This window comes from Pelodiscus sinensis, chromosome 2 (genome assembly GCF_052426305.1).
Source record: "Pelodiscus sinensis isolate ZL-2025 chromosome 2, ASM5242630v1, whole genome shotgun sequence".
Classification (NCBI taxonomy): domain Eukaryota; kingdom Metazoa; phylum Chordata; order Testudines; family Trionychidae; genus Pelodiscus; species Pelodiscus sinensis.
The window spans coordinates 11,127,296-11,143,091 of NC_143053.1; the positions used below are offsets into that span (position 1 = coordinate 11,127,296).

Sequence of the window (15,796 nt, forward strand, 5' to 3'; positions counted from 1 at the left end):
CCTTTTTTAAATTAAATGCCAGGGTGCTAGACTGCTGAGGTGTTCTTCCCACCACGGGAATGTTAAATGTTATTATATTATGGTCACTATTCCCAAGCGGTCCTGTAATGGTTATCTCCTGGACCTGATCCTGTACTCCACTCAGGACTAAATGGAGAATTGCCTCTCCCCTCGTGGGTTCCTGCACCAGCTGCTCCAAGAAGCAGTCATTTAAGCCATTGAGAAATTTTATCTCTGCTTCTCTTCCCGAGGCAACATGTATCCAGTCAATATGGGGATAATTAAAATCCCCCGTTATTATAGAGTTCCCAGATTAGATAGACATACTCATAGATTTAACGTCTTAAACCAGATTACACCATCTTGGTTGTCTAGTCTGACCTCCTGCTCATTGCAGGTCACAAAGCCTCACCCGCTCATTTTAGTAATAGACCACTCACCTCTGGAGGAATTACTTACTCTTGGGAGGATTCTGTGCCAAACAACTAAAAATTCTGCACCAAAAATTAAAAAAAAAATCCCTGCCCAGTATTTTAAAATTCTGCATATTTTATTTGTCAAAATAACACAATACGTTCATGTCGGTATCAAATAAATTGGTGATTTATTTCAAAATACAGTTGACAAGCATGTCTATAACAGTACAGACATCAAAACAGAATCAGGCAACATTTTTTCTTTAACAAATAGAATCCTTACTAGGCAAATGAATACAGAACTTGGAGTAATAATTCATTTTAACTGCCATACAGAGACTCATCTCCACTGAGGAAGTGGGTTTTACCCAAGAAAGCTCATCCCAGCCTCCCTCTCCCCCTCGCCCGAGCCTGCACTCCGTCCCGCAGCCACACTCCTGTCTCAACCTGAAGCTCGCACCAGTACTCTAAACCCCTCATTTTTGGTCCCACACTGGAGCCTCGAGGGCCCCCCAAAATCTTATAGCTCTGGGCCCCAGAAGAGTGAATCCAGCTCAGTCAGCAATACCAAATCTATAATGGTATCTCCTCTTGGATTGGTGACAATTTGGTGATGAAATCTGTCAGCTATCACATCGATGGAAATCTGGGTCCTACCATTATTAGTAGCACTTGTCCTTCAATGGATAGCTGGGAAATTAAAGTCCCCCATCATCACACGATTCCCAGAAATATTTATTTTATTACAAACATGCCAGCGTGGATGGAGTTAGCATATCAGAGCAGTGTGGGCAAGGCAGCGCAGGTGGTGGCTTAGGCTAACTACTGGAGTATGGACCTAGTATCTCCTGTGGGATTGCATTCAGGCACCTAGATTCATCCATAATAATTTAGTCCTGTTAAAACATAACTAGCCAGAAGGGTGGTCATGCATGGGAATAGCCAAATGACATCAAGAGCCAGACCTGTGGTGTAAAATCCCAACATATTTTAAATGTGCTTCCCCCCCCCCCCAAAGAAAAGCTGCCTTAGTTAATTTCATAGGAAATTGAAGTTGAGCAGTGTGTTTGACTAAAATATCCTGATTGTGTATAATCCTATACATTTCCCTAGCATCTGGCTATGTGCCGTACTTATCTCAGCACTCCTTGATTGTAAATTGGCAGATCCATTGTGGAGACAGGCATACAATGTGACGTGTGATTTAAAGCTTCCATTACTGTGCTGGGCTGTGCAATTTATTCGATCCATTTGGAGCCAGAGCTAGTGCATCCACATTCACTGTACTTCATTATTGCTATAATTTTGCATTGTATGGAGGGGGTCGCAACCTGAGAGCCATTCATGAGTTTCAGAAGGGTAGGCGTGTTAGTCTGTAATAGGAAAACCTTAAAAACCAACCAATAGACCTGTGGCACCTCAGGGTATGTCTACACTTGCACCCTCTTTCGAGAGAGGGATGCAAATGAAGACTTTCGAAATTTCACATGAACCGCGATTTAAATAGCCTGTGCTTCATTTGCATTGTCACGTTATCGTGCTATTTCACGCTATTTTGAAATAACAGATGCTGTTAAGACTTGGTTATTTCGAGAGAAAACTTCTCCTGAAATAACTGGTAAACCTCATTGTATGAGGAATAAGGGTTATGTCGAGAGAAGGGTTTTCTCTCAAAATAACCGCATCTTAACAGCATCTGTTATTTCCAAATAGCGCCATAATGCAAATATGCAAATGAAGCATGAGATATTTAAATCCCAGATTCATTTGCAATTTCAAATGTCTTCATTTGTATCCCTCTCTTGAAAGAGTTGCAAGTGTAGACATACCCTTAGAGACTAACAAAAAATGTAGATGGTATCATGAACTTTCGTGGGCAGAACCCACTTCTTCAGATGAACAGAGTTTAAGGGGTCCGGGTTCCAAATAAATAGCAGAGAAAGAGGGGATGGGCAAAGAAAGGAGAGGAGAGGAAAGGAGAAAAAAGGGGAAAGAATAGTCAATTAGAGTTTCCATGTTAAATGAAGCTGATCGAAAGGGTTCTAAGTACCCTTAAGTACTGGTGTTTGGTTCTTTTATGTCATTAGGATGTGGAATGTTAAGGTTTTGTTCAAACCTCTATTGTAGGTAACAAACTTGCAAATGAAATTAAGCTCTGCAGCTTCCCTTTCAAGCTGGTTTTTGAAATTGGTTTGTAATAATATGGAAACGTTGAGGTCCATTAATGAGTGCCCGGGCAAGTTAATATGTTCCCCAACAGGTTTCTGGGTGTTACCATTTTGAATATCTGATTTGCGTTCATTAATCCTTTGTCGTAGGGACTGTTCAGTTTGGCCAACATACATGGCAGAGGGGCATTGCTGGCACTTGATGGCACAGGTCTCATTGGTGAAAGTGCAGTTATATGAGCTGCTGATATAGTGGTTTATGTGGTTAGGTCCTGTGATGATGTTGCTTGTGTAGATGTGTGGACAGAGTTGGCACTGGAGTTTATTGCAGGGGTGGGTTCCTTGGTGAGTATGATGGAGGTGTGCTACACTGTTGCTGCAAAGAATTTGTTTGAGGTTAGGGGGCTGTCTGTAGGCAAGGACTGGCCTGTCTCCCAAGGCCTGTGAGAGTGAGGGGTCATTTTCCAGGATAGGTTGTAGACTGTTAATTATATGCTGGAGGGGTTTAAGTTGAGGGTGGTAGGGGATGACAAGTGGAGTTCCGTTGTTTTCTTTGTAGGGCCTATCTTAAAGAAGCTCATGTCTGGGTACTCATCTGGCTCTGTCAATCTGTTTTTCCACTTCTCTGGGTGCACGTTTTAGTTTTAAGAATGCTTGATATACATCCTGTAGGTGTTTGTTTCTGTCTGTGGGATTGGAGCAAATCCGGTTGTATTTTAGAGCCTGGTTGTAAACAATTGATTGGGAAATGTGTCTTGAATAGAAAGTAGAGGCACGTAGATAAGTGTAACAGTTGGTAGGTTTCCTGTTAATGTGGTGGAAGCACAAATCCAGTCTTTGTGCATTAATATTTTGTTAGTGGGGTTTCTTTTTCAGGACCTTCAATACTTGCTTCTTTCTGCCAGACAGTGAAATGAACATTGCTACTTGTATTAAAATGGTTGGCTCTCTTTGTGGTGTGGCTGCTGCAGATTTAAACCCCAGGAGTTCAGCAGCAATCAATTGCCCTGGCCAATAGCTGGTTCAATATGATATTACAGAATATTGGAGGTGCAGGGGATAATGAGGGGGAAAATAAGACACATATTTGGATGACTAGCATAGCATATTCGTGTTTGGTATGGGATGGACAGTTGGCTGAATGAACTCCTTCTGTCATAGCAGGTCCCGCTAATCACTTTTCAGTTGCTTCCTTCAATTTGGGACATTTTACAGTATTTATTTTTATTAAGAGAAAAACAAGCAAAGGTCCTGATTCTGCCCCCAGGCTCTTAATTAACAGAACAGGTGAAAAAAACTGAAAAATGTGAAAATTTGCTCTTTTTTCATGTTCCCCCAGTAAAATTCAAAATGTGGATAACTTTCACTGAATATGTTAATTCTGACATATTTCCACCTGCTCTTCCCCTTGAGAACCAAAGGTGTCCCTCTCTGGACAGAATTTGACCCAAACAAAAGATATAAAAACATCAGCAAATGTCTGAATCTCTCTCAACTGTAAACTCTGAGGGTATGTCTACACTACCCCGCTAGTTCGAACTAGCGGGGTAATGTAGGCATACCGCACTTGCAAATGAAGCCCGGGATTTGAATTTCCTGGGCTTCATTTGCATAAGCGGGGAGCCGCCATTTTTAAAACCCCGCTGGTTCGAACCCCGTGCAGCGCGGCTACACGGGGCTCGAACTAGGTAGTTCGGACTAGGCTTCCTATTCCGAACTACCGGTACACCTCGTATTGAGCTGCGCTGCACGGGGTTCGAACCAGCGGGGTTTTAAAAATGGTGGCTCCCCGCTTATGCAAATGAAGCCCGGGAAATTCAAATCCCGGGCTTCATTTGCAAGTGCGGTATGCCTACATTACCCTCCTAGTTCGAACTAGGAGGGTAGTGTAGACATACCCCTAGACACTATCACATGCAGAAAACGTGGGATTAAGAGAGACATCTGTAGAAGAAATCTCACCATTTAGCACAAGGCATTTATTTAATCAAAACACCCTTCCTAAGATGAAGGGCCACATTTTCAGTGAGCTCTAAGAATAGAAAAAGAACTTCTTTTCTTTGTTAGGTGCTTCTATGTCCCCATTGCAGTAGCATGTGTCCATCTCACAGCTATTAATGGTTTTATACATACAGTAGTGCTGTCATGTAGAGGTTGTTTCCATTGTTTTAAAGATGGGAAACTAAAGCACAAAGTGATTAAGTGACTTGCCTGAGGTCACATAGGAAATTGGTGGCAAGGCTGAGACAAGAGCCTAGACATCCTGTGTGTAATCCAATTCCTCAGCTATCCTTTCTACACACCAGCCTCCCCTTGGAACCACACACCGGATTTGCATTGTCCATCAGTGTGCTGTGAGACCTGGTAGCACGGGATTCCATAATAAGTATTCAGTGTGCATCCCCATTCCTGCATCCAACTGCCCTTCCACAGTGGAGAGAGAGCAGCTGGATCTGGCTCTTGGGGACTATGCCAGCCATGAATGCAAACACCTTATGGCTGCATCTAGACTGGCATGATTTTCTGCAAATGCTTTTAATGGAAAAGTTTTTCCGTTAAAAACATTTGCGGAAAAGAGCATCTAGATTGGCATGGACGCTTTTGCGGAAAAGCTTCCGTGCCAATCTAGACGCGGTTTAGAGCAAGAAAGCCCCAATCGCCATTTTCGCCATTGGGGCTTTTTTGCGCAAAACAGTTTTTACCTGTCTACACTGGCCCTCTTGCGCAAAAGCATTTGTGCAAGAGGGCTTATCCCTGAGCAGGAGCATCATAGTATTTGCGCAAGAACACTGACAATCTTACATTAGATCGTCAGTGTTCTTGCGCAAATTCAAGCGGCCAGTGTAGACAGCTGGCAAGTTTTTCTGCAGAAGCGGCCGCTTTTGCAGAAGAACTTGCCAGTCTAGATGCAGCCTTTGTGTCTAGAGCTGCTGCCAGTATTGTCGGGCCCTGGGGCAGGGTTAGGGGCCTGCTCTCGGCCTCTGGAAAGGGTAGACCTTGGGTGGAAGGGGCATGGTGGGGAGCTAACCTGCCTTAGCCAGCCTTTCCGAGCTGCCCAGTCCACGCCACCGGGATTTCAATTTTAGTTTCAACAGCCACTAGCCATGGGGCAGCTACCTCTCCCCCACCCCTCGTCATCAGCCATGTACATGCCTCAGGGGTATCCAGATGTTTCCATAGGTCCCCCCCGTAGGGGAATCAAGTGGTTTTGTTGGATGTCATTGCTTGATGCCAGTTTGTGGTGTCTGTTCCATCCTCCCAGGCACAAAACATTTTCACTAGCAGGAGTGTAGACATTAAGGGTACGTCTACACTACATGGCTCTGTCGACGGAGCCATGTAGATTTGTTTATTGGGCAAAGGGAAATGAAGCAGCCATTTAAATAATCGCTGCTTCATTTACATTTACATGGCTGCCGCGCTGAGCCGACAAACAGCTGATCAGCTGTTTGTCGGCTCAGCGCACTAGTCTGGACGCTCCCCTGCCGACATCAAAGCCCTTTGTCGGCAGCCCCGGTAAACCTCATCCCACGAGGAATAACGGGTCTGCCGACAAAGGGCTTTGATGTCGGCAAGGGAGCGTCCAGACTAGCGCGCTGAGCCGACAAACAGCTGATTAGCTGTTTGTCGGCTCAGTGCGGCAGCCATGTAAATTTAAATGAAGCGGCGATTATTTAAATCGCGCCTTCATTTCCCTTTGCCTACAACCCTAATCTACATGGCTCCATCGATGGAGCCATGTAGTCTAGACACAGCCTAAAAGGGTGCAGGGTGCAGTGCTTTTCTGGGACAGAGAGTTTGGCAGTTCCAGAATTCTTACCGGTTCTAGAAGTGTTACCAGTTTAATTAGTGCTGTCTTTTTATTGAGAATAGGGACTAGCACTGGAACTGGTAATCCCTCAAAAACTGGTGTGACTGTTGAGTGTGCAAGCCAAGGAAAGGTGAATTCTGCTTTCCTAAGATAACTTTGGGCGTGCTAGAGTTCACTTCATTGCCTTTCTCCAATGCCTAAAAGAAACCCAACTCCTACAGAAACTATCTGGAGACCGAGAGTTCAGTCTCTAAGGGTATGTCTACACTACAGAGTTTTTTTCAGAAAAACAACCGTTTTTCTGAAAAAACTTCAATTATGTCCACACTGCAATCATGTTCTTTCGAAAGAAAATTGAAAGAACAGAGGGGATTTTCCGACATCAGTACACCTTTTTCTATGAGGAAGAAGCCTTTTTCCAAAAGAGCTCTTTCAGAAAAAGGTGTTTGTGGTTGGGTTAGAGGGAGTTCTTTTGCAAGAAGAGGAAAGAGGAAAAAGCACAGGTTCCCTGGAGGCCATTCTGCCCATAGGAACCACAGCTTACATGTAAGAAAGCATCCATTCAGTTTGGATGCTATCTGTTGAAAAAGCAGATCGCTTTTTTGATGCCCTTTCGCAATGTGGACGCTTTCTTTCGGAAGAAGATCTCTTCCAGAAAAGCTTCTTCTGAGAGAAGCCTGCAGTCTAGACATAGCCTGAGGGAACATCTACACAGCAGTGTTATTTTGGAATAACTGAAATAACATAGTTCGGGACTACACTACAAATAAGTTATTTTGACATAATGTCAGAATAATGTCAAGCTGGAGGATTTCTCACTCCGACTCCATAACCCTCATTTTATGAGGAATAAGGGAAGTTGGAGGAAGAGTGCTCTTTCTTGGACTTCCTGCTGTGTAGATGGGGCCAAAAGCCAAAATAAGCTATTTTGACTTCAGCTGCACAATTGACATAGTTCAAGTCGCGTAGCTTATTTCAGCTTTAGCCCTACTGTGTAGACATGCCCTAAGGATTTTCAGCAACTTAGTTTTCCTGTAGCAACATTCCCTTTCCCCACTCACCCACCTGCAGGTTTGCTAACATCCAGAACAAACATTTTAAAGGTAGCAGTCAGGGAATTCCTTGGGGACAGATAAGACAGTCTTGAGCCCTTTATGCACATTTGACAAGGGAAGGCCAGTGAAATTATAGTAAACATATGAGCCCATTGTATTATTTTCACAGGCAGTCATGCTAGAGGGCTCTTTTGGCTTATGGAGCTGGTGAGGTGTTAGGTACCAAAAAATAAGAGTGTATTTTTCTTCTCTAAAGTACCTTTCATCTCAGAAGATCTGAAAGTTCTTTACAATCACAGAGATACAGCGGTGCTAAAATGCAGCCTCATCTAGGATAAGAGTAGCCAGCTTGCACACAGCTCTATGCAAATCTGTGGGAAGAGGGGAAATTTTGGCTAAGAACCTATTGTAGCCATTAAATGTGTTTGTTTAAACAGGTGTTAGCCTTTCACAGGTCAACTTTATGCTTAACTGTGGGGTCACTGGAGCTCTCTGGGTTTTTTAATCAGAATATTTGATATTAAGCACTCAATCATAGATAAAGTACTTGGCGTTTTGTTTGGTCTTTTTTTTTTCTGAATCTAAGATCTCTTCAGTAAATGGCAAGAAAGAGCCTATGGTGGATACAGGCTGGGGTAGAGATCCCAGAAGTGAGCACATCTCCTAAGGCTGTGTATAATCAGGCCTGGTTCTGGTATCTGATCAGCTTTGCCATAACAGACTTGGCTACTGGCATTGTTCCCCCATCAGGCTCTGAGGTGGAGAAAAGTATATGATGCAAACATAGTACATAGCATTACTTCTTGCCTATGTGCACCAGGTGAAGGTGGGTATCAGGAGATGGTGTCTAGCCAACAATCATTAATCTTTACCACTACTCTACAGATGCACTGGGGGAATGTGGTAATAAATTAGTGTTTCCGGTCTTTGTGTTATGAGCCTGAGTTTTAATTCAGGTGAATTTCATCTTCTTGCTGACAGACCGCAACCAAGCCATCAGTTTCTTGGTACTCTCGGGCTACGTCTACACTGTAGCCTTCTTCCGCAAAAGTTTATGCAAATGAAGTATGGAGTGGAATATCGCTGCGCTTCATTTGCGCAAAAACCTCCTCTTGTGCAAGAGCCATTCTTCCTGAAAAAATGAGGAAGAACGGCTCTTGCGCAAGAGTGGGGTTTTGCGCAAAAAGGAGACGTCTACGCAGCTCCTTTTTGCGCAAAAGCCTCTTGCACAAAAGCGGCTGTTAATTAATTATGCAAATGAAATGTGGCGATATTCCACTCCACACTTCATTTGCATAAGCTTTTGCGGAAGAAGGCAACGATGTAGATGTAGCCTAGCTTTGTTGTGTCTCTGTCCTGTTTTCCAGAGAATTTCTTAATTTGGCAGTGCAATATGAGCCCAATTGAACATTTGAGAGACTCAGTGAAGTTACTGGGAGCTGTGTGCACAAACCCTGGGCAGAATCTGGCCTGTGAATCCTAACAGTTCCGTGTGGTTAATGTTCACACTACTTTTCTGCTCCTTTTGTGTTCCACAGAGAGAGTCTGGACTATGAGAGAAGCAATCTCTGCTGCTGGTTTTCAATGTCTGATTTTCTTCTGATTGCACAGGGCAAGAAGGGTGAACCTGGCTTCCCAGGACTCGATGGCTTGCCTGGACCTCGGGTATGTGACATTTCTACTTCTTCCTTATAACACAAAGGCAATAATATCAGAAGCGACAGAGTTTCAGTAAAAGGTGACACAAGTATATGAATAAGATGTGTTCAAAGAAGCTTTCAGGGGGAGGAGGATGCGCGATAAAGAAGATAGAGAGTGAGGGTGATTCCTGCTCTTGGGTTTAAGGCTACTGGACCAGAGCTTTGCAGCTCCACGAGTGGTCAGTGGGTTTGCCTGAGGAGTAAATTAAGGCAGAATTTCACCTATTGGGTGTCATATACCCTGCTGGGGAGCCACATTAACGCTTGTTGCTTCCAACTTTCCTTCCTTTCCAGCTGCTGTTGTAAGCAAAGCTGGATGAGCTAAGGGGAAGGGGGCAGTGATTCACAGCTATCCCAACACAGTGACACCATCTGGCAACAGAAAAAGGCTTGGGGAACTTGTCACAGCACGGGGAACTCCTTCAAGGGGAGATGGGGACGACTCCACCTCAGCCCTAATGAATTAGCTGCTTCCCAGCTTGAGGAGATAGGACTAAGGCAGTCAGCTGACGCCTTAAAGCAGTGTTCCTCAAGCTTTAGGAAAGCCGCTAGCAGGCCTGTGCTGCTTTGTTTACCTAAAGAGTCCATCGCCATGGAGCCTGGCGGCTCCCATTGGCTGTGGTTTGTCATGTCTAGGCAAGGGGAGCCAGGAGAAGCGGAGGCCTGGCCCACACCACTTCCCACGGCTTCCTTTGGCTGGGAATTGCAAACTGAGGCCAATGGGAGCAGTAAGGCTCTGTGGTTATGGACTCTTTAGATAAGCAAAGTGATGCAGGTCTACTGGCAGCTTTCCCAAAGCAGGCCCATGGCCCACTTTGAGAAACCCTGTCTTAAAAGGACAGCTGGGCCTTATATAAATGCTGAGAGAGATCAGTCTGGGGGAAGAATTGCAGGGAGCTGGTGGGCTGCCTCCTTTGGGGGGGGGGGGGGAGGTCCTGAATCAGGCTCTACAGCAAAACAGTACTCTAGGGAAACCAGCCAATGTTTGGAGTGCTCATCACAGAGGTCCAGGGCTAGCTAAAGTCACCCAAGCTGTGTATGAGTTTTAGTGATGGATTTCATTTGGGGACTTTGAGGATTGTTTTCAGTGATTTATGCCATTAAACAGGCCCTGGCAGGGCAGCAAGAAAACCTGTGTGGAGCTTATTAAAGAGTCCGGAAGAAGGGGGAAACTGAGGCAGGGTACCACAGCCCTCCCAAAGGCCATGAGGGAGTTCTTAGGAGGTGGCTGCCCTCTGACAGGAATCCCTTCTCTTCTTGCCATAAAGAAAGGGAGGATGGTCACAAAGCTTCTCCACCGTTTGCCCACACACCACGATTGAGTACCCTGGCAAGAATATAACAACCCATTAACCGTCGTCTTGATAATACACCCTACCTCATTCATATGAGTGAGGATTTTAGCTCTACCGTCAGTTAAACTTGGGACAGACACAGAAGAGCTTTGACTCTGCAGTGGCTGGTGATGTACACAGTGACCAGGGCATCGTGAGCTGTCGGTTGTTTTTGCTTTGCTGATACTTATTTTATTTCCCCTGGCAAGTAATGCTCTTGTTACTAGGAAACATCAGCACGAAATGGATTCTTTAGCAGATGTGCTGTGTTAAGGTGTTAAGATGACTGTGAAAGCCATGAGAGACAAAATCCGATGGTTTGCTATGTGGGTTCAGGTGAAGCCAATTATCTCCAATTTAGAATGCTGTCATTTAGATTCTGCTTTTTGCCATGTCTGTGCTTTTCAGGCTGTGTTTCATTCCGCAGCATCTGGTTTACCAGTTGTTCACCAGCTGCCTGGAATGGGAATACATTCACGTATTTTCAAATGCATTTTGATGGTTTCTTTGTAATGCTGGATGACATTAAAGCTTCCTGCTGAGTGCTACAGACATTATGAACAACCCACTTTAAAAGAATAAATTTCCGGATATCTGTCTGTGAATTAATCAATAATTAACGATCACGCAATGAACATAACTCTACCTTAAGTGAAGCTCTGCAGGGCTTTTTATATACTTTCATGGCACAATTTCAATATTAATTGTAGGAAAAGTTTGCTGATTTTGCATTAAGCAGCTTTTCCCTTGGCCCTAGCAAAACAAAGCTTGCAAATTTTATGTTGATCAGAAAAAGATAAAACTACAGTGCTATCAAGAGATTTTTAAATTGACTGACCATTTGCTCTTCCACCACGTATATTAACTTTAAGAATAAAGAAAATTATGCATATTCTTACAACAGCACCCTGACCTGTGCGTATGACAGAAGACTTCCAGAAACATTTGATTAAAAAAGAGCTGAAGTAAACCAGTGCATGGATTCAGAGAATATATTCAAGGGGAAAAGAGAATGTCTAAGACAAGGTCTTTAAATAATAATCAATGTGTTCTTCAATATGCAGCAGCTGTCAAAAAAGCAAACAGAATCAGGAATCCATTAAGAAATAAATAGAGAATAAGACAGAAAGTATCCTAATGCCTCTATATAAACCCACATATAAACTCTAGATACTCCCACATCTTGAATACTGCATGCACCTCATCTCAAAAAAAGGTGTCTCTACATTGGAAAAAGTTCAGAAAAGGGCAACAAAAATGATTTGGGCATGGGACGTCTGCCCTATTAGAAGAGATTAATAATACTGGGAATTTTCATCTTGGAAAAGAGACAATTAAAGAGGGATATGATAGAAGTCTACAAATTCATCACTGGTGTGGAAAAAGGGAATAAAGAAGAGTTATTTACTCATTCCCATAACAGAAGAACTAGGGGTCACCAAATGAAATTAATAGATAGCAAGTTTAAACCAAAAAAAGGGAAGTATTTCACACAACACAGTCAACCTGTGGAACTCCTGGCCAAAGTATGTTGTAAAGTTCAAGACAGTAACATGGCTCAAAAAAAAAAAGAGCTATATAAATTCATGGGGAATGGATCCATCAATGGTTATTATCAGTTCTTTTCATTCCCTCTGAGGCATTTGGGGGAACATCTACACAGCAGGGCTAAAGCCAACATAAGCTACACAACTTGAGCTACATCAATTGCTTGGCTCAAGTCAAAATAGCTTATTTCAGATTTTGGCACTGTCTACCAATCAGGAAGTTTGAGGAAGAGCACGCTTCCTCCAACTTCCCTTACTCCTCGTAAACTGAGGGTTACAGGAATCGGAGTAAAAAGTCCTCCAGCTCAACATGATTTGACATAATGTTGAAATAACTGCTTGTCGTGTAGATGCAGACTGTGTTATTTCCAACTTCCGTTATTCCGAAATAACGCTGCTGTGTGGATGAACCCTGGCAGTGGCCACTATTGGCAGACAGGATACTGAGCTAGATGGACCTTTGTCCTGACCCAGTGCAGCCGTTCCTATGTTCTTAATCACAGGCTTTGCATTTTACTCCACTTTAGTTAGAGCAGCACCCAGATCAGATATAATGATGAGGTCCAACACATGGACATATGGGCATGAGTGTGCGTCTTTATCTGGGGCTACTGAATGAGAACAATTTGTGTCTTGGAGAAGAGGGGACAGCGAGTGGGAGCTGAGCTTGCTTCGGACAGCAGGATACCTTGCAATGATTCTTGTCCTTCTTGGCCATCACTGCTGGCTGTCCCGGAGGAAGGGAAAGATCTTGTGACACATCTGAGAAGACTCTGGGATGACACCAGTGCCTGTGATAACATCCCTTTCCCCCACAAAACACACGCCCCTTCCCAACTTGTGTGAAGAAGCTGGTTGAAAAACAGGATAGAGCTTTTGTGACAGCAAAGAATCCCCCTCCCTCCCCACAAACACACTTTTTTCCTATCAATGTTTCAACCTGAAAACTTGTTAAAACCAAGAAAGTGGAATTTTTTCAGCCAAGCTCTTGGGTGCATGTCTGCTACCTCTCCCTTGCCTATGTAAGTAAAACTCATATTTGTATTTCGGTAAGAAGTAGTGCAGACTAGCACAGACTGCTAGTAGGAGAAGAGCTAATATGCACAGGCTGAGGCAGTTTATCTCTCTGTTCTGAATAGATTTGTGTGACGCAGTGATAAAAACATCTGCACTAATAGATTAACCCTGGTGCAAGCAGCAGCAGTACTGACAATCGCTGGAATCTGGATTCTAATTTGATTAGTGTAGACATAAGTCTGGAGCACTTCTGATTTCAAGCTTATTGCCTTTTTAAAGAGGCCTTGAGTATAAACCTTGGAATGTGCTGAGTTCTTGAGCTTCTGTTTACAAGGTAAGTCATTTGTAAGGGGTTGTGTAAAAAAGCAGACATAGGCTTGTGTAACCCACACATCTACTGTGTGTGGTTCACTGTCCCATGTAGTGGCACTTAGTCCAGCTACTGAGAGAATGGCTTTCCTCTACAGACTTAGCTGAGAGCCAGCTGGCTTTTAGCTCAGGCTGTAGAAGCTCCTGCACTAAGCTCCATAGGGCCCCAGTTTGGTTCTGCCTGTTGGCGTTACACCTGCACTGCAACGTTCAGGTCTAATTCCAAAGTCTCCCAAAGATACTTGTGGTAAGGGAATTGGCACAGGAACAGCTTTGATAAGATTTTGTATTTTGAAACAGGAAAAAAAACAAAACCTGGAGCCTGTTGGCTTACTGAGAGCATTGAAGCAAAAAACAAACACACCAAAAAAAGATGAAGATTTTACATTTTCATTTGTTGCACTGACTCAATAAAAACAAACCAAAAGGAGAAATTAAGCTTGTTCATCAATAAACATAAGAAATCCCAGGCTGTGCCTTATGCTAAGATACAAAATTAAGCAAACATCGCCTAGTGCTGAAAAGAAGATTTTCTTAGTACTGTAAGAAATAGCAAGGTACAAAGCCTCTGCATTCTTATGGCCCCGGGAGGTTATCAGTAATTTCTGTTCAGAACGGTTTTTTTAAAATAATGTTGGTTTTCCAGTTATCCTGCCACTTGACTTAATAACTAGAGACCTGGTCCATTATGAATAATGCAGCAAGCACTTAAAATGATTAAAAAGCCATGCAAGTTAGATGTGCAGGAGTAATGGCTCTTGGGGTCTTGGTTTTCTGTGTTGCCAGCAGTCTTTTTTTTTATCATTTTTAATCTTGGTTTACAAAACTGGATTTAAGCAGAGGATTCACTTCAGTGTTGTAACGCAGCATTCATCTAAAGTCTAGCACTGGAAATGTTAGTGTACGGAGATGCGGCCAGCAGGCAAGGGGGGGGGCGGGGAATGAAGAACAGTTGTAACGAACTCATGTTCCGATGTCAGCTGCTTGTGGCAAGCATTATAGAAAAGGGGAGTTTTGAGGCACATTTTTAGAAGGATTGCAGATCTTGGTGTGACAACAGTGAAGGCTTGATAGAGGAGTGAAGGAAACGGGAGACTGAGGCCATACAGATTTATATCAATATAACTACCTCACTCGGGGGTGTGAAAAATCCACCACGTGCAGGAATAATTTATATAGTGGAGGTGCTGAGAGTCAACGAACCAAACTGCAAATCCAGTATCTAAGGGAAACCCTGTCAAGTCTGGATTGCTTTAGTACAGTGTTTCTTAAACTTTTTAAGACGGAGGTATACTAAACAATATTGTGTTTTTAATGGGGAACACCAAGAATTTTTTTGTTGCGCAAAAATAAATAAATAAAAAGGTCAGGGGAAAAAGGGTTGGGGGAAAAGAGTCGGGGGGAAATTGAGGGGAAAAAAAAGGGGTCGGGGGAAATTTATTGAACCAAAAAAAAAAAGTCGCTTCCCCCTTTAAGGGCTGCCATTTTGAATTCTGTTTTTCTCTGTGGCACACCTCCGATTGTCTCACAGCACACCAGTGTGCTCCGGAACACAGTTTAAGAAACACTGCTTTAGTAGATGCTCTAGTTCTAGCATCTATGGATTCCATACCCCTGACCATTGTAGTTATATGGAAATAGATCTGTAGTGTAGACTAATGTTGACTTACTGACTTAATCCCTTGGGGTATGTCTACACTACCACCCTAGTTCGAACTAGGGTGGTTAATGTAGGCATCCGAAGTTGCAAATGAAGCCCGGGATTTAAATATCCCGAGCTTCGTTTGCATCTTGCCGGGCGCCGCCATTTTTAAATGCCCGTTAGTGCAGACTCCATGCCTGCGGCTACACGCGGCACAGAGTAGGTAGGTCGGATTAGGCTCTCTATTCCGAACTACCGTTACTCCTCATGGAACGAGGTGTAACGGTAGTTCGGAATAGAGAGCCTAATCTGAACTACCTACTCCGTGCCGCATGTAGCCGCGGGCACGGAGTCCGCACTAACGGGCATTTAAAAATGGCGGCGCCCGGCAAGATGCAAATGAAGACCGGGATATTTAAATCCCGGGCTTCATTTGCAACTTCGGATGCCTACATTAACCACCCTAGTTCGAACTAGGGTGGTAGTGTAGACATACCCTTGTGTAGATAGTGCTGCTTTGATTGGAGAGCTTCTCCCATCAATATACCTACCACATCCTGGGGCGGAAGATTAATCCAACTGATGAGAGAAAGTCTCACATTGGGGAAGGTGCCATCTTTGCTAAGTGCTGCATCTGTGCCCCTGGAGTGCTGGATATGAAGTCAAGCCCTGAGATGAGGTGCTTGATGGAGCGAGTGCAGATACAACAAGAGATGACATTTCAGAGGTTCAGAGGC

The 15,796-nt window shown here is 43.7% G+C and overlaps 1 protein-coding gene across 1 annotated transcript in view; it reads left to right on the plus strand.

Annotated features, from left to right (window-relative positions):
* COL22A1 (collagen type XXII alpha 1 chain) overlaps positions 1–15,796 on the plus strand; it is a 316,194-nt gene that overhangs the window by 201,890 nt on the left and 98,508 nt on the right. The window contains exon 24 of the mRNA XM_075920074.2: positions 9,062–9,115. Within this exon, the coding sequence (XP_075776189.2) occupies positions 9,062–9,115 (54 nt within the window). The remainder of the gene's footprint in view (positions 1–9,061; positions 9,116–15,796) is intronic.